The 26940-nt window shown below is 40.8% G+C and overlaps 1 protein-coding gene across 2 annotated transcripts in view; it reads right to left on the bottom strand.

Moving 5' to 3' along the window:
- Positions 1–26940, bottom strand: part of FSTL5 (follistatin like 5) — a 335086-nt gene that overhangs the window by 19291 nt on the left and 288855 nt on the right. Inside the window, exons 11-14 of one of the 2 annotated variants that reach the window (XM_072120407.1) lie at positions 25242–25268; positions 21370–21488; positions 5736–5885; positions 1212–1319 (exon numbers count right to left, since the gene is read on the bottom strand). In XM_072120407.1, the coding sequence (XP_071976508.1) occupies positions 1212–1319; positions 5736–5885; positions 21370–21488; positions 25242–25268 (404 nt within the window). The remainder of the gene's footprint in view (positions 1–1211; positions 1320–5735; positions 5886–21369; positions 21489–25241; positions 25269–26940) is intronic. The other variant, XM_072120416.1, reaches the window with a different exon arrangement.

Below are 26940 nucleotides of genomic sequence, written 5' to 3'. Positions count from 1 at the left end.
TGGGGGTTTTGTGTACTTTATTCAATTGTACTGAATAAAAACCAATTTGGAGAAAATCTTGTTCATTTTAGCATCATCATCTTTTCATATGCATAACTTTTTTATTTTTCGGCTGACAAATCTAGTTAGGGGCTTATTTTTTGCGAGAAGAGTTGTTCTTTTTAGTGGGCTTATTTTGGAGTGCATAACATTTTTTAAATTACTTTTTAGAGCATTTTTTTATAGGGTATTAATTAAAAATTATCTTTTTTCGGAACGTTTTTGCATTTTTTTTCTACGGCGTGTACCGTGCGGGTCCAGTAACGATTCTGTTTTATTATACAGATTGTTACGGACGCGGCAATACCAAATATGCGGGGTTTTTTGTGTTTTTGTGTTTTTTATACTTTATTAAGTGTTTTTATGGGAAAGTGACATTTTAGGGGCTTATATTTTTATGTATTTATTTTTTATTTATTATAATGTGTAGTGTTAAGTGTTTTTGCATATTTTTACTTATACATACTTGAACTTGAACCAGTGATGCTCTGATCACTGGTTTAAGTTCAATACACTGCTCTACAATACTATTTTATTGTAGAGCAGTGTAAACTGTCTGAGCAAGCTTGCGCATGCTCAGACAGTTTACAGTCAGACCCGGAAGGGGTCTGACTGCCATGGAGACCGGGCAGCTCCGGGGCACATGCCAGTCCTCGGAGCTGCCCAGAAGTGGATCGGATCCCCCGGTAAGCGGCACGGGGGATCCGATCCACAGCACAAACACCCTTACACGCCGCGGTCATGTTTGACTGCGGCGTGTAAGGGGTTAACACCCGCGATCGGAGCCGGCTCCGATCGCGGGTGTTAGCGCAGGCTGTCAGCTGTACTAGACAGCTGACAGCCGCTGCTTCTGGTACCGGCTCCGTTCGTGAGCCGGTGCCAGAAGCAGGACGTTATAGAACGTCCCCGTGTGCTAAGCATCTAGCCCCGGGGACGTACTATAACGTCCTGGTGCGCCTAGGGGTTAATAATAGAAAGTTTAAATTGGTAAACTCACATTTGCTATAGAAACCAAGATAGAGTAAAACCTTAAACAATGACACACATATTAAAATGTACATACCGGTGTCAAGCTCATCTTAACTTGCTGTGATTCCACTTTGTTTGTGTGTGAGATCTTATTGCTTAAGAAATAAGGACTCTATTGAACGTGTAAAATGTTATTTACATACCTGTAAAGTTGGAGAAGACTTCTGTAGACTACCCCAGCTGAGGACCCAGACTTGATCATGTGACTTATCATAATGAAGTTTTACAGGAACAGGATCTGTGTTAACTGCCTAGAAACATTTAGATAACATTATCATTTATAAAATTATAAATTAGCCAGATAAACAGAAAACAGAATTATTTTGTTATATATGTTTATTATTGCAGTTGTTATTCTTTCAAGCTATTGTTTTATTGCAAAAAACTTTTAAAGTTTCTGAATGGAACATTTGTTCTGTCAATAAATGCTGGACATTCTGTTGAAGGATTTTTGTTTCTTAGAATTCATACAGTATGGTTCTGGTCAATTGTTGAATAGCACTTCAAAGTTTTCACCATGGATTATAAATCTTTCAAGTAATCATGAGCACAATTTTGCTACTGTTCATTTGGAAAATTGTTCTTCAGAGTTTTGATTTTTGCTGACCACTTTTGATTTTATCCCATTTAGGAGTCAGTTTCTCTGTTCACCTTTTTACATTTCTTATAAGACTTTTTACTTTTTCATTGTATTTGGTATGATCGGTTCACAAATTTTTCTATATTTAATAAACTACAGTTCTTTTGTTTTTTTTATTTTATATTTGTCTTTGTTTTTAGTGTACTTTCATACCTTCTTTCTCAACATTTTTCTCAACATTTCTTTCTGCCATTTTTAAAAATGTAAATATTATCTTTTACATTGATACACTATTAATTATTAAGTAATATTTCTGCAATTAAATCCAATTATTTACTGTACAAAAATTGCTATTTTAGTGGCATACTCTATGGTTCTTTATATTACTTTTCTTTGCTTCCAACTTCATGATTTGCCCATAAAGTGTATCTGATATTGCAACTCAACCTGATTAAAATAACTGTGGATACAGTGCTTTACCAGAATTAACCCATGGTAAGGAAGTGTTGAGTTTCAGTCTATTTAAATACTGTTGTCACTCTCAATAATTTGTTTTATTTATTTTATACTTTTCAGTGACATCAACTTTATATGAAAATTTGCAAGGTGGAAATATGTATTACATTTTTATTACCATCTTGTTGTACTTGACCGTTACTACAAGTGGATGAATTGTATTAAAAAAAATAACATAAGCTAGTACTTCATGCGTAATATTAAAGTTGAAAAAATAAGGATATTGAGCGAGTGTCACATTTCCTACATTTTAGTATTGTATTCCTTGTCTTGTTTGTCAAGGAAGGTACCAGCTGGCTAATTAAGATCAGCTAATTTAAACTAATGATATAGATCCTCAGGATAACGCACTAATGACTAGTAGAGATTGCTGATGACACATAAGAGCACTCTTGGGCTGTTTCAACAAGCCTTTTCTATATCCCAACTGAACTAATGTTCCTCTTCACCATGAAAATAGAGCAGTTGTTTATCCTAGATTTCCTTTATAGAAAGAAAAGTTACACCTGCAACCAGTTCATTAGAAGGACAGGCCAACTTTTTAGTTATTATTATTATTTTTTTTTTTTAAATACCTGTTGGACCTTTGGATATTTTCTGCTATTTTGTTGCATACTCATATACAGTGTGCATAAGATTCATGTTGTTTCACAAAATAAAAGGTTATTAATCATAAAGTATATAATTGAACATATGAAATTGGCATTTTTTTTATATTTTTATTAGTTAACACTCGTTGACACAAAGAAACTTTTTCAGTTACTTTAGCTTAGGATCATTTACATTCTAAGAATCCAAAATATTGTACTTATAATCTGCAATAGATTTATCCTTCTCCTAATGTTTTTCCATCTCAATAATGACTTCAACATGAACCGAGAGGGATTCCATGTACTGTTATTCGGAAATTATTGAATATTGATATATATGTATAAAACTGTAGAAGAGCTTGTTTACTATGCAACAAATAGTCCTTCCTGGTGATGGTATTTAATATTCCATGACATTCACTGGAAAGCCAGAAAAAATTCCAAATTCCAAAAACTTGATTTAGCCCAATTCTGACACCAACAATTTTTTCATACTTTGGTGTAGCTATGTAAAATGTAATTTTTTTGTGGGTTGGGGTGATGCTTTAATTGCCACCATTTTGGCAACCGTATGACCTTTTGACTACTTTTTATATGATGCAAGATGGTGGTGGTGATTCTGACATATGGGCACTATTTTCCAATATGGGGTTCACCACCGGAAATAACCGTTTAACATTTTGATAGGACAGGCATTTTGGGGCATGGTGATATTTATTACTTTTTTAAATTTATTTTTATATAAGTTCTAGGGAAAGTGGAGTAATTTTATCTTTTTTGAGGATACTTAACCCTAGGGTGTTTGATTACTCCTACCATATACTGCAATACTAATGTCTTGCAGGATATCTAAATCGGTCTGTTACTCACAGACCGTTCAGATAGTGCCTTAAGACAAGCCTGGGGGTTTAACATAAACTCTTGGTTGTCTTGGTAACCGATCGATTGGAATGAAAATGCCAACGCCCATGGGCCACCTACATTTAAATGCCCCCGACACCTTTGCCGGTGGCATTTAAATGGTTTACACCTACAATCGGTGCTAGCGACGGGTGCATTAAGTAGCAAACACCCAGTGAGCACGAAGAAGGCTTAGCCTAAGAGTACTCTTGATACTCCCCCTACCAAATCATGATGTTCAGGAACATTCAAATTTGGTAAGGGGATAATTTCATATGGCCTTTTACATTGAACAACAGATATTTCCCATTCTTTTGACTGGACATGCTAACATTTCCCTAAGCAACATGATCTTGTGCTCTAGCCATCCAATATGTTTTTTCACCCTATATCATCACCTTTCAAGGTTTTTCTTCTGTTGTGATCTAAAGTTTAATTAGTGTCATGAGAAATTGCAGATTAATGAAGTGTGGATACATCTGTATGTAGTACATAGTATAGAACACAATAATTTCAGCATATTATGGGAGAGTTACTCCTGATTGTGTGTCTAAGCCTTAGAAATAAATATATAAAGCATATTTGTTCTGCCTTACTTGAGTTTAACGAGTATGACTTTCCACAGCTTCTACTTTAAGTACATTTCATTCCCATGGTGATAAGAAATAGACTTAATAAATCTCAGAACATTTATAGACATTGCTAAACTTTAGTCAACAAGTAAGCATTATTTATAGGGTTATAAATTTTACAAAATTGAAATGTTCGAGAAGTTTTACCAAACATATTATCAAGTGCAGTTCAATTACATACTCTAGTCCAAAGGCATAAAATGCAAAATATAGGAATGGTGCGTTTAGCCCAAGACTGTTCTCATTCACTGGATATTTCAAGTCTAATTATAAATTTAGCTATTTATATCCTAAATTTATGAACCCAGTAGTCTAATAAATTGTAAACAATAGCGTCTGCATAAAATATTGCATTTACTATAGATGTCATGTTCACATAACATAACATCAAGTCCTGACAAAGGAATAGATGATATATATCTCCACTCAAAACTTGTTACAACTTGCAATAAAACACAACCATTATCAAGACTATGCAATTTCCACAGCACTGAAGAGCACAGATGCACCTGATATAAGTTAATTTATTTCTAGTGTCTTATAACTTCAGGCTTAAAATCACTTTCAGTGTTTCTGCAACACAGTCTAAAGTCCCTGGTGATGGGAAAGGACTTTTGACATCCAAAATGAAATATCTATAATTGGCTGACCTCTTTTGCAGCTGTAAGCAAAACAAAGCTAACCTTTCAGGTCAAATGACTTCAATTTAAGTATTCAAAGAATGTACCTAGAAAAATATTAGAGTACTTCTTCATAAACTATTAAAGATGAGTTACAATAAAGTCTAAATATGTATCGAAAGGGCAGGAAGCATTGTCAAGTTACTTTTCAAAAAATAATGTTTTAAAATTACTTTATAAAATTGCTAAGTTCATAACATTAGACTTTTCAGATACAGTGGACATAAAGTGGACAATTAATGCGAGTGAATTTAAAAGACAAAGCCAAGTAGATAGTGATGTAAGTTTGCAGTGTGTGATGTAAGCTTCTGAAATGTCTGCTTACTGGAGACATTGGGGCACACTTACTAAGGGTCGCGCGGTGCACTTTTTTCGGATCGTGCACGTTCTTCATGGCTAAAATGGCTTGCACAGGTATTTAAAAAGTGTCTGTGCTGAGGTTGTGTTACACAAGACCCTTTTGAGGCGAAGTTGCGCTGGTTCCATGCGACACAAATTGGACGATCCGACTGATTGGGAACAAGCGCTGTATTTAACTTTCAAATTGTGTTGCACGTCCTATGTTAAAGGTGCTTTACAAAAAAGGTGGTGTACTCTGTCAGACCAGTGCTGGGAAGCGACACATTCATGATTTCTGGCGCACAATCTTAGTGAATAGCCCTACGCGGCATTATAGACGAACAATGAACTTTTAGTGAACTGCAACTTTTATATTAGAATTTTATATTAAAACAATTTTTATAATACAAGGAGGTGCAATTTTTATTACCTGCACAACTTTCTGAGCTTGGATATCAACAAGGATAACTCTATTTAGCATCGGCTGAGCAACATAAATGAATTTATCCTTCACTATCACAGCAGATGCCCATACACATCCTTGAGTTTCATGCCCGTCTAACTTTGGACAAACCTCATCCTAGAAAAGAGAAAACATTAGGCAAAACAGTGATTAGTATCAAACATACAGGTTGCATTAATCTCCTATATAATTTATCATCTTCATCTCGACATATTTGTTTAACTGTTTGATATTTATATCTTATTTTATAAACCATATCCTATCACTAATACAGTGAAATGTATTTTCTATTGTAAGCTCATCTGCACATGATGTAAACACCTGAAAAAGCATTCAGGAAATTTATACCAGATTTTGTCAATTTGGATTTTACGTAATAATATTCATTTCAGTAAATAATACTGTATATAAATAATGTCAGCCACAAATCAATTTCCAGGTTGAAAAACTGTGCCTTACACACGAAAATATTATATACTATAATATTTATATATAATGCAGAAAATATGTAAGTAATGTGGGTATTGTGCAGCAAGCCTTACAGTCCTTATGTATATATAAGTTTTATCATAATCACCAGGGAACAATGGGGGGATTTATCAGGTCTTGTACGCCAGTTTTCTGGCCACAATTGATGAAATAGATGCAATTTCTGGTGAATGGCCAGAAATTGTGCTTATTTACCCCCCTTACTCCATCTCTACACCAAGCGGGTGTTGAGGGCCATGAAGGGGGTACGCCAGGCGGTTGAGTGTGACCCTGCCCCCACCCTATAGTTCCAGAATGGACCTGGCTTAGAACTACCTTGCCATACTGCCCTGGATTTATCTAGCATGAGAAGGGGAGGATGGTTTTCAGTATATCCAGTTGTATGTATTCAACATTAAAAATACTATAACTAGCCAATACAAACAATGTGGTTTTAGCCTGCATATCAGCAGTGCTATACTCATCCTTCAACTAAATTCAATTAAAACTAATGTAAAAAATTGAGGAAGTAGTATGTATTTATTACAGGATCTAGTAGGACGTAATGTCATATGGTCTTAATGAGTCACAATGAATTGGCAACATATTCCCTTCAAGAATTATTTCTAAAATTCTTTATATAAATATATATTCAGTGTACATATACTGTATTTCATATTACACTTACACAAAACAGTTGTACAGCGGTTTAAAAGTATCATTTTTTAAATTACTAGTGAAAATAGTTCACATAGGAGCAACAAAACTCATGTTTTCTGTAAATTTTGGCTGCAATTCTACACAGGTAATTTGACAGTAAGTCAATGAAGTCCAGCAGGAATCATGTGCTTTGTAAGCACTCCCAAATGAATAAAAATGATATAGTGCAACACTAAGAAAATGGGCAATAAAACTTTAATTTGCTCAGAGAATGAAAAAGTTGACACATGTTGGATGTTGCTCATTTTTCCAATCTGAAGACCTTTGTTTTTGTTTTCTTTCTGCCAACCTTGTGTCATTCTGCTAGCATAGACTTTAAAATATACCCTAGTTTATTCTAGCTCTATCTGTGTCACTTAATTTCAGTTGCAATTTATAACATGAACTACAAGCTACAATATTTTTTAACAATAGCTCAAGGGTTTTGTACAAGTTTATTCTTTTTTTTAAGTCTCCACTGTGAATCGCAATATTCAAGACAAACTAGTTAGATTTAACTATAAATTCCATGATAAAGTTACTGATGGAGCCAATGGTTTAAAGGTACATAAATGCAAACTGATAATAAAAGAAATAAAGATATGTATTTAATTATCATTAAGAGTGCGTCCACTACACATAATACTTACTGCTTAGGGTTTGGTAAAAAGGTTCCACTTTTAGTATCATAAACACCATAAATGCTGAGAAATGGAGAAACAATACCCCAGCCAAAATAAATCAAGTTCCCCCAATAAACCCCAAATAAGGGAAATCTATAAATCAATATAAAATATATTTTATTAAATCCCCATAAAAATATTAAAAATAGAAACAAAAAAAAGGAAAACATACAGAATGAACAGGACTACTAACAGATCATGGTGTACACTAAATGATGATATGTGGAGAAAAACAACTACCACAATGTTGACACCTAGAGCAGAATAAATCCCAACTACATACAGGCTAACTATACATAGCATAAATACACAGGGAAAATGCAATACGGCAACAAAATTTATTGTGTACAGACCATAGAAGACGATCCCCAACCTGTGTTTTTTGTGTAAGATGCTTTGCCAAAGGCACCCTTCAGGCAGCAGGGTGGAGGATGAGACAATGTAACAGCCAGTAAAACCAGATCACAGAGGGGATAGAGTAGCCCCTCAGGCTCATGAGCATAATTATAAAAGTTGATTTTACAAGGCAGGAGGCCATGGATAACAAATATAAGAAGATTAACATGGATGTACCTAGTTTAAATTTCTTCTTAACCCCTTAGTGATTTTTTGGCATGCTACCTTAACCCCTTCACGCTCCGTGACGGATATATCCGCCATGGAGCTGTGAAGGTTGTATGAAGAAGGCTCACGGGCTGAGCCTTCTTCATACAGAGATGGGCTTTGCTGCATATCGCAGCAAAGACCCATTGCTATCACCCGCGGTCAGTGCTTGTACCGATCGCGGGTGTTAACCTTTTCTTAGTGCCGGCGGCACTTTAAATATGGCGGCGCATGAGCGCCGCCATCTTACCTCCGATCGGCGCTCCCCCGAACGTCATCGGGGGGGGGGGGCGGCGATCGGTTGCCATGGTAGCCTCGGGTCTTTGTTTGACCCGAGGATACATGGCTTCTGCACATGCATTACAATGAGCCTGTGGCTCATTGTAATGTATAGTGAGCAGAAATGCCATATACTGCGATACAGTAGTATTGCAGTATATGGCAGGAGCGATCAGACCATCTAGGGTTAATGTACCCTAGAGGGTCTAAGAAATAGTGGGGAAAAAAAGGAAAAAGAAAGTTTAAAAAGTGTAAAAAAATAATAAAATATTCAAAGTTTAAATCACCCCCCTTTCCCTAGAACTGATATAAAATATAATAAATAGTAAAAATCACAGACACATTAGGTATCGCCGCATCCCAAAATGCTCGATCGATCAAAATATAAAAACGGTTATTGACGGCGGTGACCTCCGGAACGGCAAATGGCGCCCAAATGTCCAAAACGCGTCTTTTACACCTTTTTAGATGACATAAAAAATGTAATAAAAAATGATCAAAATGTTGCACAGTCCTCAAAACGGTAGCAATGAGAACATCGGCTCATTTCGCAAAAAATGACACCTCACGCAGCTCCATGCGTCAAAGTATGAAAAAGTTATTCGCGTCAGAAGATGGCAAAATTTTTTTTTTCTTTTTTGTACACATTCGTTTAATTTTTGAAAATGTATTAAAAAGCAATAAAACCTGTATAAATTTGGTATCACCGCGATCGTACCGAACCAAAGAATAAAGTAGAGGTGTTATTTGCGCAGAGTGAAAGTCGTAAAAACTGAGCCCACAAGAACATGACGCACATGCAGTTTTTTTCTATTTTTCCACATTTGGAATTTTTTTGCGGCTTCCCACTACATGGCATGGGAAAGTAAAATTTGTTACCCACAAAATAAGCCCTCACACAGCTCTATACACGGAAAAATGAAAAAGTTATGGATTTTTGAAGAAGCGAGAAATTAGCGAAAATACCCTCCGTCCTTAAGGGGTTAAAAGATTCTTGCGCTGTTTTTCTTGGGACAAATACAGATAGTTAAAACTTAATAAAAGTTTAAAGATTTTTTTCATTTTTAGCTTTATTTGAGGTTAAATGTGAAAAAAGGCTTTTTTGTAATTTAAATATGTAATATTTTTTAAAAAATTTCAAATGAACTGTAAATGAACATTACTAATGAAGTCCCTATTTTGTTGTGGTTGTTTTGATATATAGAATGTATAGTCTCGATAAGCAGGGCGACTATGGCAATGTTTTTTGTAGTATAGCAGGTTTTTTTTTATTACATTGGGAAATGTGAATGTATAATTATGAATATTTATCAATATTTTTTTGTGTATGCATGTTTTTACTTTGTATATCCCCCAGGAGGTCATAAAAGAGCCCTGGAGGACATTGTCACAGTGTCTGGGTTTTTTTTTATTTTAATTTTCTTTTCTCAGTTACAGGGGGAAGCAAGCCCTGGTGACTGCTGATGTTGGTCAGAGCTTTACTGGTACTGATTAAACCCAGCAGCTCTGATTAACCCCTTTGGACCCGGCGGTCACATGATCAGCAAGTTTATAAAGCTGGCGGCATAGCCTGGTCTCCCAGTACATAGCAGCCAGTGCCTACCTCCCCAGCATATAGCGGCCAGTGCCTGCCCCCCCAGGTATATAGCAGCCAGTGTCTTCCCCCCCAAGTATATAGCAGCCAGTGCCTGCCCCCCCCAGTATATAGCAGCTAGTGCCTGCCCCCCAGTATATAGCAGCCAGTGTCTGCCCCCCAGTATACAGCAGCCAGTGCCTGTCCCACAGTATATAGCAGCCAGTGCCTGCCCCCCAGTATGAAGCAACCAATGCCTGCTCCCCCAGTATGTAGCAGCCAGTGCCTGCTCCCCCCAGCATATAGCAGCCAGTGCCTGCACCCCAGTATATAGCAGCCAGTGCCTGCCCCCCAGTATATAGCAGCCAGTGCCTGCCCGCCAGTATATAGCAGCCAGTGCCTGTCCCCCAGTAAATAGCAGCCAGTGCCTGCCCCCCCAGTATATAGCAGCCAGTGCCTGCTCCCCAGTATACAGCAGCCAGTGCGGCCCCCCAGTATATAGCAGCCAGTTGCTGCCCCCGAGTACACAGCAGCCAGTGCCTGACCTCCAGTATATAGCAGCCAGTGCCTGTCCCCCAGTATATAGCAGCCAGTGCCTGCCCCCCCCAAGTATATAGCAGCCAGTGCCTGCCCCCCAGTATGAAGCAACCAATGCCTGCTCCCCCACTATGTAGCAGCCAGTGCCTGCTCCCCCCAGCATATAGCAGCCAGTGCCTGCACCCCAGTATATAGCAGCCAGTGCCTGCCCCCCAGTATATAGCAGCCAGTGCCTGCCCGCCAGTATATAGCAGCCAGTGCCTGTCCCCCAGTAAATAGCAGCCAGTGCCTGCCCCCCCAGTATATAGCAGCCAGTGCCTGCTCCCCAGTATACAGCAGCCAGTGCGGCCCCCCAGTATATAGCAGCCAGTTGCTGCCCCCGAGTACACAGCAGCCAGTGCCTGACCTCCAGTATATAGCAGCCAGTGCCTGTCCCCCAGTATATAGCATCCAGTGCCTGCCCCCACTATATAGTAACTAGTGCCAGAGGCAGGTCCATGGGGTGCACAGTGCTGACGTCAGACAGCCGGCACACACAATACTATTGCAGCCGCGACTGACATCACAGCCTGTGACATGGACCGGGACCTGCCTCTGCCGGACAGATCAAAAAGAAGACCTGTGGGGGGCGCGAAAATGTGAGTTATGATTTTTTTTTTCAGTTGAGTGTAACTGAAAATATTAACGGTAATATTTATTTTAGAATAAAGTACTAACTTTTACTTGGTATACAAAGTACTTGTGTCTTTCCTTAGCTTTTCTAGTGGCTGGGAATGTCTAGATACATATATGTATGTATGAGAAGTGAACAAAAAAGTGATATGCTATGTATTCTTTGCCTCTGTAGCTGTTTAGTCAATGAGCTGTCTTGTAGTTTGAAATTATATCTGTGCAATGCTGCATTTTTGTTAATAACTGTGAATTAGTGAATGTGTTATTTTGCTATCCTAAGTATTTTTAAGAATCTTGTCTTCATGTGAATACCCTTTTAAGAGGCTTGTATGTATTCAATTGGCGCATGAAAATAAAATCTGTATAGAAATTAATCATTAAAGGTGTATTAATTCCTGACTTGCTTAAATGTTGCTAGTGCCTTACATAGTGTATCTGGCTAGTGCCTGTTAGCATTGTCTGGTATTATATTTTCTTTCATAATAAAGGTTCCTGTTTTTCCTCCCTTTTGCTGAGCTTTATTCATTCCAATTCCATCACATAGAAGTTTACATAAAATAAAATGGTCCATCTGTTGTCTAGGTCACAGTAACAGATAAAGAATCTAGCTTAACTAAAAATATACACATCACAGTTGTACTGTTCTAGTCTGTCTCTACAGTGCAGAGGACAGAAGTAATTGAAGTCTTGAATTTAGTAACACGTACATCCTGTTTTTCTAGCAAAACTAAGTTCCACTAAGCATTTCTTTTGGCTGAAAACAATGTTTGCAAACTTTTGAAGAGGAATGTTGTACAGTATAATTCACTGTAAATGTGCTCCAGATCATCCCTGGGTTCTGTGCATGAACTGTCCTCTTCAGGTCCTGACACAGTTTCCCTATAGGGTAAAGGTCCCTATAGGGTTAAGTTATTGTTTATTGTCAGCCAACTTCATTTCAGGTTATAAACCACTTCCATCACAATTTCTTGTAATTTTATTTTTAAAAGAACATGGAATTCATTGCTGCTTCATTAATCACTATTTGTCCCGGTCACAAGGCAGTGATCACTGCTTCTATGCCATATTTCTGGAATAATTGTGCAATGTGGCATTGTGCACTGCAAGAATTAGTGATTATTATGTGACTATAAACAGCTCCACGCCATTTGCGGGTGTGGAGAGGGTGTAAGATGGGCGTGGTAGCTTGAGGAGTGGGCGGGCTACAGGCATTCCTTTCCCGTGCCCGCATACTTTTTAAAAACCTGAAAATGGTATACAATACATTTCCCTCAGTGAGTAAATAGAAAAGTGTATCTAGGGTGTTTTTTAATTTTATTTGTATTTTCCCCAATAAAAGTATAGTGTAGTAAGTTTATTGTTTTTGTGACATGCAACAATATCAAACCAATCCAGCATTAATTATATACATTTCCCCACTGAGGGACTAATACATGACTATCTTATCTTATGGCCATTTCCTTTCATGAACTGTACTGCGCTTCAGTTATAAATAATAATCTCAAACGTGTTTATTAGAGATGAGCGAACATGCTCGTCCGAGCTTGATGCTCGTTCGAGCATTAGCGTACTCGAAACTGCTCGTTGCTCGGACGAATACTTCGCCCGCTCGAGAAAATGGCAGCTCCCGCCGTTTTGCTTTTTGGCGGCCAGAAACAGAGCCAATCACAAGCCAGGAGACTCTGCACTCCACCCAGCATGACGTGGTACCCTTACACGTCGATAGCAGTGGTTGGCTGGCCAGATCAGGTGACCCTGGGATAGACTAGCCGCTGCCCGCGCTGCTCGGATCATTCTGTGTCTGGATGCCGCTAGGGAGAGAGCTGCTGCTGGTCAGGGAAAGCGTTAGGGTGTTCTATTAGCTTACTGTTAGGCAGGAGTGATTCTCCAAGAACCCAACAGCCCTTCTTAGGGCTACAATAACGTTCTACTTTTTTTTTTTTTTATTTGCATCTAGTACCATTTTGTGAGGAATTAGCAGGGGGACTTGCTACCGTTGTGTTTAAACACCAAAGTGGGAAAATTTAGTAGGGGTTGGATTTCAATTAGGCACAGTCTGCCATTTGTCCTTTTTTATTTTACGTTTATTTTGTTTAATAACTCAGCGTCATCTCATCTGGCATAGTAGTGTGCTTTCATACTTGGCTAGAAAATAGCCATAGGAGAATCCAAACGGCTTACGCCTACAGTAGCATTATATATTTGATTTCTGGTTGATCTGCTGGTGGCTGTACTTGCTGCAGTGCATCTAGTAGCCAATTGTGAGCAATTTGTAGTGAGACTTGCGACCGCTGTTTTGCGCTTAGTGACGCACATATCCATTGCAAAGACCGAAGTGGGAAAATTTAGTAGGGGTTGGATTTCAATTAGGCACAGTCTGCAATTTGTCCTTTTTTATTTTACGTTTATTTTGTTTAATAACTCAGCGTCATCTCATCTGGCATAGTAGTGTGCTTTCATACTTGGCTAGAAAATAGCCATAGGAGAATCCAAACGGCTTACGCCTACAGTAGCGTTATATATTTGATTTCTGGTTGATCTGCTGGTGGCTGTACTTGCTGCAGTGCATCTAGTAGCCAATTGTGAGCAATTTGTAGTGAGACTTGCGACCGCTGTGTTTTGCGCTTAGTGACGCACATATCCATTGCAAAGACCGAAGTGGGAAAATTTAGTAGGGGTTGGATTTCAATTAGGCACAGTCTGCCATTTGTCCTTTTTTATTTTACGTTTATTTTGTTTAATAACTCAGCGTCATCTCATCTGGCATAGTAGTGTGCTTTCATACTTGGCTAGAAAATAGCCATAGGAGAATCCAAACGGCTTACGCCTACAGTAGCGTTATATATTTGATTTCTGGTTGATCTGCTGGTGGCTGTACTTGCTGCAGTGCATCTAGTAGCCAATTGTGAGCAATTTGTAGTGAGACTTGCGACCGCTGTGTTTTGCGCTTAGTGACGCACATATCCATTGCAAAGACCGAAGTGGGAAAATTTAGTAGGGGTTGGATTTCAATTAGGCACAGTCTGCCATTTGTCCTTTTTTATTTTACGTTTATTTTGTTTAATAACTCAGCGTCATCTCATCTGGCATAGTAGTGTGCTTTCATACTTGGCTAGAAAATAGCCATAGGAGAATCCAAACGGCTTACGCCTACAGTAGCGTTATATATTTGATTTCTGGTTGATCTGCTGGTGGCTGTACTTGCTGCAGTGCATCTAGTAGCCAATTGTGAGCAATTTGTAGTGAGACTTGCGACCGCTGTGTTTTGCGCTTAGTGACGCACATATCCATTGCAAAGACCGAAGTGGGAAAATTTAGTAGGGGTTGGATTTCAATTAGGCACAGTCTGCCATTTGTCCTTTTTTATTTTACGTTTATTTTGTTTAATAACTCAGCGTCATCTCATCTGGCATAGTAGTGTGCTTTCATACTTGGCTAGAAAATAGCCATAGGAGAATCCAAACGGCTTACGCCTACAGTAGCGTTATATATTTGATTTGTGGTTGATCTGCTGGTGGCTGTACTTGCTGCAGTGCATCTAGTAGCCAATTGTGAGCAATTTGTAGTGAGACTTGCGACCGCTGTGTTTTGCGCTTAGTGACGCACATATCCATTGCAAAGACCGAAGTGGGAAAATTTAGTAGGGGTTGGATTTCAATTAGGCACAGTCTGCCATTTGTCCTTTTTTATTTTACGTTTATTTTGTTTAATAACTCAGTGTCATCTCATCTGGCATAGTAGTGTGCTTTCATACTTGGCTAGAAAATAGCAATAGCAATAGGATAGCATCGTTTGGTTTTAAAAACTCAAAAACACACAAAAAAAAAAAAACACAAAAAAAAGTTAAAAAAAAATTAAAGCTATAACTCTCATTTTAAAAATGTTTAACCCGAGGGCTAGGGGTAGAGGACGAGGGCGGGGACGTGGGCGTCCAACTACTGCAGGGGTCAGAGGCCGTGGTCCTGGCCGGGGTGAGACACCACCTGCTTATGAGGGAGCAGGGGAACGCCGCAGAGCTACACTCCCTAGGTTCATGTCTGAAGTTACTGGGACTCGTGGTAGAGCACTGTTGAGGCCAGAACAGTGCGAACAGGTGATGTCGTGGATTGCTGACAATGCTTCGAGCAATTTGTCCACCAGTCAGTCTTCCACGCAGTCCACCCATGTCACCGAAATCGCCACTCCTCCAGCTCCTGCACCTCAGCCTCCTCCCCCCCAGTCTGCCCCCTCCCAGGAAAATTTGGCATTTGAACCGGCATACTCTGAGGAACTGTTTTCTGGACCCTTCCCACAGTCACAAACCACTTGTCCGGTTGCTGCTGAGCAATTTTCCGATGCCCAGGTTTTCCACCAGTCACAGTCTGTGGGTGATGATGACCTTCTTGACGTAGTGGAAGTGTGTAAAGAGGTGTCCGACGATGAGGAGACACGGTTGTCAGACAGTTGTTGTCAGGGCAGGAAGTCCGAGGGGGGAGCAGACTGAGGGATCGGAGGATGATGAGGTGACAGACCCAAGCTGGGTTGAGAGGCCGGGTGAACACAGTGCTTCTGAGACGGAGGAGAGTCCTCGACCAGAACAGGTTGGAAGAGGCAGTGGTGGGGCCAGACGGAGAGGCAGGGCCAGAGCTGGTGCATCAGCGCCAAATGTGTCAACTAGTGAAGCTCCCGTGGCGAGGGCTCTTGCGGCGAGGGCTAGATCTTCAGAAGTCTGGAGGTTCTTTAAGGAAACACCGGATGACCGACGGACTGTGGTGTGCAACATTTGCCAAACCAGGCTCAGCAGGGGTTCCACCACTACTAGCTTAACTACCACCAGTATGCGCAGGCATATGAATGCTAAACACCCCACTCAGTGGCAACAAACCCGTTCACCTCCGGCCGTGCACACCACTGCTCCTTCCCCTGTGTCAGCTGATAGTCAGCCCCCTGCCCAGGACCCTGCCACAAAAACCCCATCGTCGCCTCCACGATCCTCCACAGCATCCACCAGCGTTCAGCTCTCCATACCCCAGACGCTGGAGCGGAAACGCAAATATAGTGCAACCCACCCGCACACCCAATCCCTTAATGTGCACATCTCCAGATTGCTTAGCCTGGAGATGCTGCCCTATAGGCTAGTAGAGACCGAGGCCTTTCGCAACCTCATGGCGGCGGCCGCCCCTCGGTATTCGGTCCCCAGCCGCCACTACTTTTCCCGATGTGCCGTCCCAGCCCTGCACCAGCACGTGTCAGACAACATCACCCGTGCCCTGACCAACGCCGTTTCTGACAAGGTCCACCTGACCACGGACACGTGGACGAGTGCTGCCGGGCAGGGCCACTATATATCGCTGACGGCACATTGGGTTAACTTGGTGGAGGCTGGGACCGAGTCTGACCCTGGGGCTGGTCATATACTGCCGACGCCGAGGATTGCGGGGCCTACCTCGGTCCAGGTGTTTCAGGCCTACTATGCCTCCTCCTCCTCCCACCCCTCCTCCACCTCCTCCTCCGAACGACCATCCGTGGGCACGGCGCCATCAGTCGGTAGCTCTAGGCACAGCAGCAGTGCCGTTGCTAAGCGACAGCAGGCGGTGCTCAAACTGCTGAGCCTAGGCGATAAAAGGCACACCGCCCAAGAGCTATTACAGGGCATCACGGCGCAGACTGATCTGTGGCTGGCACCGCTGAACCTGAAGCCAGGCATGGTTGTGTGTGACAACGGCCGTAACCTGGTGGCGGCTCTGCAACTCGGCAGACTGACACATGTGCCATGCCTGGCCCATGTGTTAAATCTAATAGTTCAGCGTTTCCTCAAGACATACCCCAATCTGTCTGATTTGCTCACGAAGGTGCGCCGCATCTGTGCGCATTTCAGGAAGTCCAGCACAGAGGCTGCCACTCTCAGGGCAGCGCAGCGCCGCCTCCAACTGCCCGCTCACCGACTGTTGTGCGACGTGCCCACGAGGTGGAATTCAACACTGACCATGTTATCCAGAGTTTACCAGCAGCGCCGAGCCATTGTAGACTGCCAGATGTCAACTTCCACCAGAACTGGTAGTCAGGTCAGTCAGCTTCCTCAAGTCTACAATGAGGAGTGGACGTGGATGTCTGATATCTGTCAGGTGCTGAGTAACTTTGAGGAGTCAACACAGATGGTCAGTGGCGATGCCGCCATCATCAGCCTCACCATCCCGCTGCTTGGCCTGTTGAAAAACTCTCTGATCAGCATGAAGTCGGAAGCTTTGCGCTCCTCACAAGAGACGGGGGAAGAAGATTCCCTTGTTGATAGCCAAAGCACCCTTAGGTCTGTTTCTCAGCGCATATCGGAGGAGGTGGAGGAGGATGAGGAGGAAGAGGAGGAGAATGTTGGCGAGACACAAGAGGGGACCATTGTTGAGTCCTCCACTGTTCAGCGTGTATGGGCAGAAGAAGAGGAGTTGGAGGAGTTGGAGGAGGAGGAGGAAATGGACAGTCAGGCCAGTGAGGGGAGTGAATTCTTACGCGTTGGTACTCTGGCGCATATGGCAGATTTCATGCTAGGCTGCCTATCCCGTGACCCTCGCGTTCAAAGAATTTATTCCAGCACCGATTACTGGGTGTTCACTCTCCTGGACCCACGGTACAAGCAAAATCTTTCCACTCTCATCCCTGGAGAGGAAAGGAGTGTGAGAATGCATGAATACCAGCAGGCCCTGGTTCACAAGCTGAAACAGTATTTCCCTTCTGACAGCGCTAGCGGCAGAGTGCGTAGTTCTGCGGGACAAGTAGCGAGGGAGAGTAGGCGAGCAGGCAGCTTGTCCAGCACTGGCAAGGGTACGCTTTACAAGGCTTTTGCCAGCTTTATGTCACCCCAGCAAGACACTGTCACCTGTCCCCAGTCTCGGCAGAGTAGGGCTGATCTTTACAGAAAGATGGTGAGGGAGTACGTAGCTGACCATACCATCGTCCTAAATGATCACACAGCTCCCTACAACTACTGGGTTTCAAAGCTGGACATGTGGCACGAACTGGCGCTGTACGCCTTGGAGGTTCTTGCCTGCCCTGCCGCTAGCGTCTTGTCCGAGCGGGTTTTCAGTGCAGCTGGTGGCATCATCACCGATAAGCGTACACGCCTGTCGACTGACAGCGCTGACAGGCTGACGCTTATTAAGATGAATAAAGCCTGGATTTCTCCTAATTTCCAATCTCCACCAGGTGAAGGAAGCTCAACCTGAATAATTTATTCACTCCTCCTCCTCCTCATTTTCCTCCTTCTCCTCCTCTTTGTACAGTAAAGCAGAGGAAACTGGCTATTTATGGAGGGCCACCGACCCGGTCCTCTGTTTTAAACAATTTTTGGGAGTGCCACATACAGGCACTCAATCTATTCCATTTTTCTGGAGGGCCACCTACCTGCTCCTCTGGTTTGAAAACTTTTTTGTACTGCCACATACAGGCACTCAATCTATTCCATTTTTCTGGAGGGCCACCTACCTGCTCCTCTGGTTTGAAAACTTTTTTGGACTGCCACATACAGGCACTCAATCTATTCCATTTTTCTGGAGGGCCACCTACCTGCTCCTCTGGTTTGAAAACTTTTTTGGACTGCCACATACAGGCACTCAATCTATTCCATTTTACTGGAGGGCCACCTACCTGCTCCTCTGGTTTGAAAACTTTTTTGGACTGCCACATACAGGCACTCAATCTATTCCATTTTTCTGGAGGGCCACCTACCTGCTCCTCTGGTTTGAAAACTTTTTTGTACTGCCACATACAGGCACTCAATCTATTCCATTTTTCTGGAGGGCCATCTACCTGCTCCTCTGGTTTGAAAACCTTTTTTGGACTGCCACATACAGGCACTCAATCTATTCCATTTTTCTGGAGGGCCACCTACCTGCTCCTCTGGTTTGAAAACTTTTTTGGACTGCCACATACAGGCACTCAATCTATTCCATTTTTATGGAGGGCCACCTACCTGCTCCTCTGGTTTGAAAACTTTTTTGGACTGCCACATACAGGCACTCAATCTATTCCATTTTACTGGAGGGCCACCTACCTGCTCCTCTGGTTTGAAAACTTTTTTGGACTGCCACATACAGGCACTCAATCTATTCCATTTTTCTGGAGGGCCACCTACCTGCTCCTCTGGTTTGAAAACTTTTTTGGACTGCCACATACAGGCACTCAATCTATTCCATTTTTATGGAGGGCCACCTACCTGCTCCTCTGGTTTGAAAACTTTTTTGGACTGCCACATACAGGCACTCAATCTATTCCATTTTACTGGAGGGCCACCTACCTGCTCCTCTGGTTTGAAAACTTTTTTGGACTGCCACATACAGGCACTCAATCTATTCCATTTTTATGGAGGGCCACCTACCTGCTCCTCTGGTTTGAAAACTTTTTTGGACTGCCACATACAGGCACTATCCAAATTGAATTGTCTCCATAGCAGCCTCCACACGTTGTCTCCATTGCTACCTCCAAAAGTCGTCCATATAGCTGCCTCCATACATCGTCCCTTTATCAAACGAGGTGTGTCAGGCCGAAATTTGGGTTGTTTTCATGGATTCCACATCAAAGTTGTTAACTTTGTCGCCACCCTGCTGTGTTATCCACAAAATACACTGGCAAACTTTTACCATTTACGGATATTATTTCAGCGCTTCTTGCGCATCTGTTTACATTCCCCTCACCCGCCATATCCTAAACTTATAAGAACGCTACTACACTTGATCTTATACAAAAGGTTCTTAGAAGTGCTGTTTGGGGAGTAGCCTAGAGACAGGGGCTTGGATTGGCGAAAGCTCGCCTGGCAGCGGAGCGCCAGCTCCATGCCAAGATCCAACTAACATAGTTTTAACTGCAGCACCTTTAATCTACTACTAGTTCACTGCCTCCATACATGGTCCCCTTATCAAACGAGCTGTGTCAGGCAGAATTTTGGATTGTTTTCATGGCTTCCATGTTAACTTTGTCGCCACCCTGCTGTGTAATCCACAAAATATACTGGCAAACTTTTATCATGTACCGATATTATTTGAGCGCTTCTTGCTCACCTCCTTTGGTCCCTCTCTGCCACCCATTGGTTTGAAGCCTGAGTCCATTTAGGGTATGTCGCCATGACACTCTCTAGCCTGCCACTGCTGCCGCTGCCTCTGCATGCCATCCCCTATAGTGTCATGGTCAATTATTGCATGTTTTAGATGCTATCTAGCCTCATTCGGTCACTCTGTCATGGCCATGCTGTTCCCCATAATTTTGGCATAATGGTGCGATTAAGCAGCCTCAGAGGCATCCATGCATGCTGCCCCTGCTGTTTCCTGTCCATTTCCGTGGTGTTTCCATCCTTTTCTGAGGTTCCCAGGTGTTTGGCCAAGCTTCCCTGTGCAGAGCCTTGGTCCCCTTGAAAAATGCTCGAGTCTCCCATTGACTTCAATGGGGCTCGTTACTCGAAACGAGCACTCGAGCATCGGGAAAAGTTTGTCTCGAATAACGAGTACCCGAGCATTTTAGTGCTCGCTCATCTCTAGTGTTTATATATTTACTCTTTGTAAAGAGAACCTACAAGCTACCCCCACCCAAAGAAACCCCGACATGTCCTTATACATGTTTCACTGATGCCTCTATCCTTGGGATTAGAGGCAGCATTCTTTTTTTAAAAGAAAAAAGAAAAAAATGTCAAGTCCTCTGTTCTAGCCATAGAGGCAGGGAACAGCAGGAAAAAGTCAAGCTAGCCGGCCCTCCTCACTGATGCTGACACTGCTAAACCAGCTGAAGAAAATTCCTGAGAGAGGGGTGAGGAAAAAGGTTGATTTCTCTTCACCGAGCCAGGGTTACTGTGGACTCTCTCCTTCCTGATGGAGTGTTTAATGCCAGTGTCATTGAGGTGGGTGGGGTGGCTTGACTGTATATTGCAGTTCCTCATCTCCATGACTGGAAGACAGGGCAACAATAAAAAAGTCTATTTTTAATCAGAATGGTAGCTCTATTCCCGTGGCTCCAGACATCAGTGGAACATGCATAAAGACATCTAAAAAGGTCCTGTATTTGGCTTGTGGGGGGTCCTAGGTGACAGTTTATCTTGAAAATTATAAAATTACTGGCTTTTTAAAGTTACCTGGGTTCCAAAAATTTTTTCTGTGGTCCGAATATGTCTTTGATATTCACATTCTATGGGTTGGATTACTTTGATACCATCTTCATTAAACACGTAGAACACATTTCCAATTCCAAGACCTTAAAAAGAAAAAGGCCACATTGTGAATGTAGTTTTGTGTTAATGTTATTATTATTATTATTTTAACAGGGTATACAGATGTTTATGTATAGATATGTAGACATTCTGATACATTGTATATACTTTTTATTATTTTTTTTCTTTTTTGACCTCAAATTTGATAATGCAGGCTGGAAAGAACATGCAAACACATGAACAGCAAACATGTTAGCAGAGCAGTTATGACAACATTACTCCCTACACTTTACAGCTGGTATGAAATCTAAATCCAGAATTACAACACCTGACATATGCCAAATTTGACTGTCTGTTTCAGTAGGGGTAAAGCATCTGTGTGACATTTTTGGGGACATCAAAATGTATGGGGACATCAAAACATGTATGATATATCTATACCTGGCAGACACAACTTCAGAAATAGAAGTAGGTGCCAAAAAACAGGAAAAAAAATAAACAAGTGCTAAAAAACCACAAGGATTTCATTTTAAATTCACTTTAAATTCCGTTTTTATAGATGTCTCAATATTTCTTTTCTGCAGTACAAAAAAAATCTGCCAAGTTTTGTGGGTGATTATATGACATTTTACATCAGTTTATTAGTATTGAACCTGAATGTATGGGGATGCTTTTAGAAAACTATACTGCATTAAATGCAAGTAAATTAACATTATTAAATTTGACAGATAAAATGATACACTTCAACAATGTTTAGCTTAGTCCATGCCCTCTGGTCTTTATTCAGTAGCATAATCCTTTGTGTTTTCTTACTGCTGTAATTTATTTTGGCCTTCAATGTGAAATATATTTTTTTATAGAAATGTAAACATGTTTACTACACTTTGTGGATTGTACCTATGATTTTATAATATCCATCATTTTAATTTATTAGCACATTTTAAGAGGAGCCTTTATAACTTCAATACAGCCCAACTCTTTACATCCTTAAACCCTTTTAAGACCTTGGTCTTCTGATCTCTGAATTCTCACAGCAAAATTTCACCTTTTGGAATGATACGTTGTAAGCTTAAGATTTGTTTTATACTTTTACTTTGAACTAAAATGTATTTCCCTTACATCTCCATGAATCAATTTTACCTTATATTCCTGGCATCAGAGGAGCGGGTCCTGCTCATCCAGCCCCTCCCATCCGTTCCTTCCCATGTGCCAAGCCTCTTCAAAGTATTCAGCACCTCATATCATGTGGCCAGGGTCCTGTTACATTTGCAATGTCTACCCAATGTATGTATGTGATAATATGATATCACAGCATGCCTCCATGGACTTCTACTTCTCTCCATCCTCCATGGACTTGCCCATGCTCCATAGAGGCTGCTGTGCATGTAATGGGATACATACATGGGGTATACATTGCAAATGTAACAGAACCTTATATGAATCTGGTCACATGACGTTAAGTGCCCAGTGATGTAACAGAGTTCCCTCTCTCCATATTCAACATAGCACTATGCCCTAGCAATGAAAGCTTTCCCTAGGGCAGAGAAGGGCAATGCAAGTAACTGCTGAATATTGCAGTATTGGTGGGCTATTACCTTAGCATATTCTCTTTAAACTAAATATTTTTCTTATTTTTTTAAAGCTCAAGTGAGTATTTAATTTAATATCTATACAGCTGATAATTTTGGTTTCCTGGACTGCAGGAGACTTGGGCAAACAACTTATCCTATTTAAAATCAAAGCAATGTAACGGGTACTGTAGATTTATGCCCCGGGTGCATGGGGTATGGTTAGTTAGAGATGGCAGGAGGAAGGGGGGTAATAATTGCAGCTCCATTGATTCAGATGAGTTGAGAAATGTATCGCTAGTATCCACTGTTGACTAGCAATCAATGTCATTATTGCCAGGGCTTCCTGTCATTTGGGCAGAGCCAGACTGTTTGATGCAGCTAAGGACATACAACTGAAAGCGGATTTGGATAATTGCCTAATGTGGATATTGCCTAATGAAATAAGGTTATCTTCTGCCTGGAGTATCCCTGAACTGTAGCAGACAGTCTGGCTCTGCAGTCTAACAGAAATTCCAAAAATATTGACACTTATTGCTTGAGAATGATGGGAGCTACAGCAATTAGTAAATCTATTTCTATGTCTTTTGTAACACAAGGTCCAATGCATGGCACATTGTCAACCAAAATGGTCTTGTAGGTCAAGCAAACTTTTCTGAAAAAGATGCCCCTAATGGACAGAAATCTTAAACGGGTTGGCCACTTTCATTTGTTTCATCTGTTTCATTTGGCAAGTCTCTGCATGTACAGAAGCAGCACTAGAGAAAATGAATCGCTTAGCCAAACATGATAACTCTGCCTTGTAATTGAATAAAGGGAACTGTCCCTTTTCTGTGATGACTGAATTAGTTATCTCAGTTTAAATCAGGTTAACCAGCACAGCATTTGCATATGTACCTGTGTCTTTGCCTCCTTTGATAGCTTCAGCCTTTCCCTGTTCTAACTATTCTTCCCTTTGCATATATAGACAAGTTCCACTCTCTCACTGCCTTGTGGAGCTGGCCACAGCATCACCCACTATATCACTCTTTTCACTATCCAACCTTACTGACAGAGATAGGAAGAGGGGAGGGCAAAAGAGCATGATTAGTCCTAATCTCCTGCTGTAGCTCCTCATTTTTAGCAGAGCTCAGACACGTAAATAAAGAACAATGGAGAGTATATGCACAGTAAAGACGTCAATAGCACAAATTCTGAATTACTTGATGAACATTCAGGGATTATCCACAAGGAAGTAAAGGTACATAAGCAGTTTATGCAAAAGTGTGGCCAACCTCTATAATTTGTATTTGTATGCAAATGAGCATTGCAGTATGACTCCTTCAGTTGAAACTCATTGCATCCTCTGGAATTTTCACTATGATCCCTCTGCTCCCAAGTAATGAATTTACAGAATCTCTACAGTTAGATGGTACTAGTCAAGTTCTCTGCCTCTGTCCAGAACCAATTTGACTATAGAGAGCTTTATATGCATATTGGATACTGAAATTACAAAGTTACCCTGCTGTTGGTTGGGTGTTCCTGGTTTGAAGCAGACAGCTTGACTCCATCCATAAGAATAATAACAGTGCTTGCTCTGAATCAGTGAGGATCTAGATCCACATCACACCAGAATCAGTGGAACGTTTTTAATACTTGTAAATAGTTAGGGTTGGTAAAGGTGGCAAAAGGCTATGGTTCATCTATTAGTGACTGAGAATGGAGTTTGGAGGGATTTATACAAATTCTTTCCTTGTTCTGTATATAATCCCTCAACCTTTAACAAATTAGTTAGATTTTCTAAAAGTGCTTTCCTCCAGAGCGGACGCTTCCGCCATCTCTCCTCCAGCGCCATAGCGACCACAGTGCCGCAAGTCTATCCACTTTACTCTCACTTATACCATGCAATCCATGCCTGACGAAGGTCTGTGTGTAGACTGAAACGTTGCATATTTAATTGGATTGCCACACTAATTTTCTTGTGAAATAAAACTCACTGATTTTCAAAGCATAACAAATAAGGAGTGCCAAGTCTTCTTGATAATTATCGATGATTCTGTAACCTATTTGAGCACCCGGATAATCGATAAGCTAAGAGTGACGTGTATCAACTTCGAATCTTGCATTTTTTTCTAGGCGTACAATAAACATATAAACCTAGTGCATAACATAAAACCTTTTTATCTCCCCATGATCAAAGCCACAGTTAAAAAATGTATTTAAAAAAAACAGCTAGTGCTTTATGAGTACCTTCTTTGCGCCACAAAATATTCGACACTGCAGCATGTATGGAAGAAAAAAAACACAACAGAAAAAAATAAAATGTGAATATGTAAAACTATGGATGAAAGTACATGCATTTGTATTGTTTCATTATTATGTATATATATAATATGAAATGAAAAAAAAATAGATTTATGCACAAATATTGAAAATAAAGAAAAACTAAAACACATTAACAAACAAAATGAATCTTGAAAGATTTTCATAGGTCATTCGTTCCTTAAATTTTTTATAGTATAAAGTATAAAACAAAACTTATATTTTTGATTAGATTACACCAGCCATGTACGTTGTGTCTGCACACTATGAATCAGCTGATCTTAAGTATTGTTGCATCCTCAATGGTATTGATGACCTATATTATTGATAGGCCATTGCTATGATGGGGTTTGAATACCTTTGTAAGTCGTCAATTCAAATGTGTATGGCAATTAAATGTTCCAAATATCAGGAAGATGAGCCATCCAACTGAAGTGTAACTGGCCTTCCCTTCTATCCACCTAAAGCAGATCTCTGGGAAGATGATTGACAGGCACTAAGATTTTGCCTGCTACTTCTGGGTTTGCGGAGGTGTATTGATTGGCTACTGTGGGAGTGTTGACTTTATTGATTACTGTGGTGGCACTGTTACTATTGATTATGTCAGGGAACTGTGACTACTTTGGCTACAGTGGTGTACTGTGACTCATGGATATTTTTGCCCCATATATAAATTGAGAAACCTATATATATATATATATATATATATATATATATATATATATATATATATGTTGTTCTCATATTAAATTAAGAATTTTTGCAATTATCTCAATATATTATTTGAGCAATATATGCTATTATGGTGGTCTCTATTCATATAAAAATAATTATAGCGGATCAGCTGTTGTGTGAGTGGTATATATTACTTAGGAGCATAGCATGCAACATGGCTGTTATCCGGGGTCCATTATATTGTTAGCAACTTTCATAATTTCAATAGTTCTATGCTGAAAGTAGCTGACTGGCCTTCTTAAGTTAATACATGCCGCTTCTAGCATTGTCTGATCAATACTGTGTTCAGTAACTATTCTCCTACTGTTGTTCTCTGTGGAAGACTGTAATATGCGGTCTGGGATTGGTAGGGAGTGTCTCAAAATTTGTCTGTATAGGGCCGCTAAATACCTGGAGGCAACCCTGATCAGATGCATAGTACAAAAGAAAAAAAAAAGGTAATGCACCCAACCTCCATGGTCGGTTTACGCACTTACCATTCAAAAAAAGAGTTCAAGGGCATTTAAAGTTTGCACCACAACATTTATGAAAACTGTGAAATAGACTCCATTATTTGCACTTTATCCCAAAACAGCATTTAAAGCATCAATTCAGAAGGACATTAATCCCAAACACACAACTAAGGAAACTCTCAAATGGTTTTATAGAGAGAAAATATAACTTTGACTGGTCCAGCAAATCACCTGACATGAATCCAAAAGAAAATCCAAGAAAGGAGCTAAAGCTCACAGTTCATAAAGAGAGCTCAAGGAACCTTCAGAAATTAAAGAGTGTTTGTGTGAAACAAGGGCCAAAATCAGAACTGACTCTACACATTTGCCCATTCATCTTTCAATCAAATTATTCTTGAGCAAACTTATCACACTTGGGCATGTCTGTTGGTCAGCATGCA

The sequence above is a fragment of the Engystomops pustulosus genome, chromosome 1 (assembly GCF_040894005.1).
Source record: "Engystomops pustulosus chromosome 1, aEngPut4.maternal, whole genome shotgun sequence".
Lineage (NCBI taxonomy): Eukaryota > Metazoa > Chordata > Amphibia > Anura > Leptodactylidae > Engystomops > Engystomops pustulosus.
The sequence above is the reverse complement of the archived record's forward strand: the minus strand, read 5'-3'. Positions and strand labels throughout refer to the sequence as shown.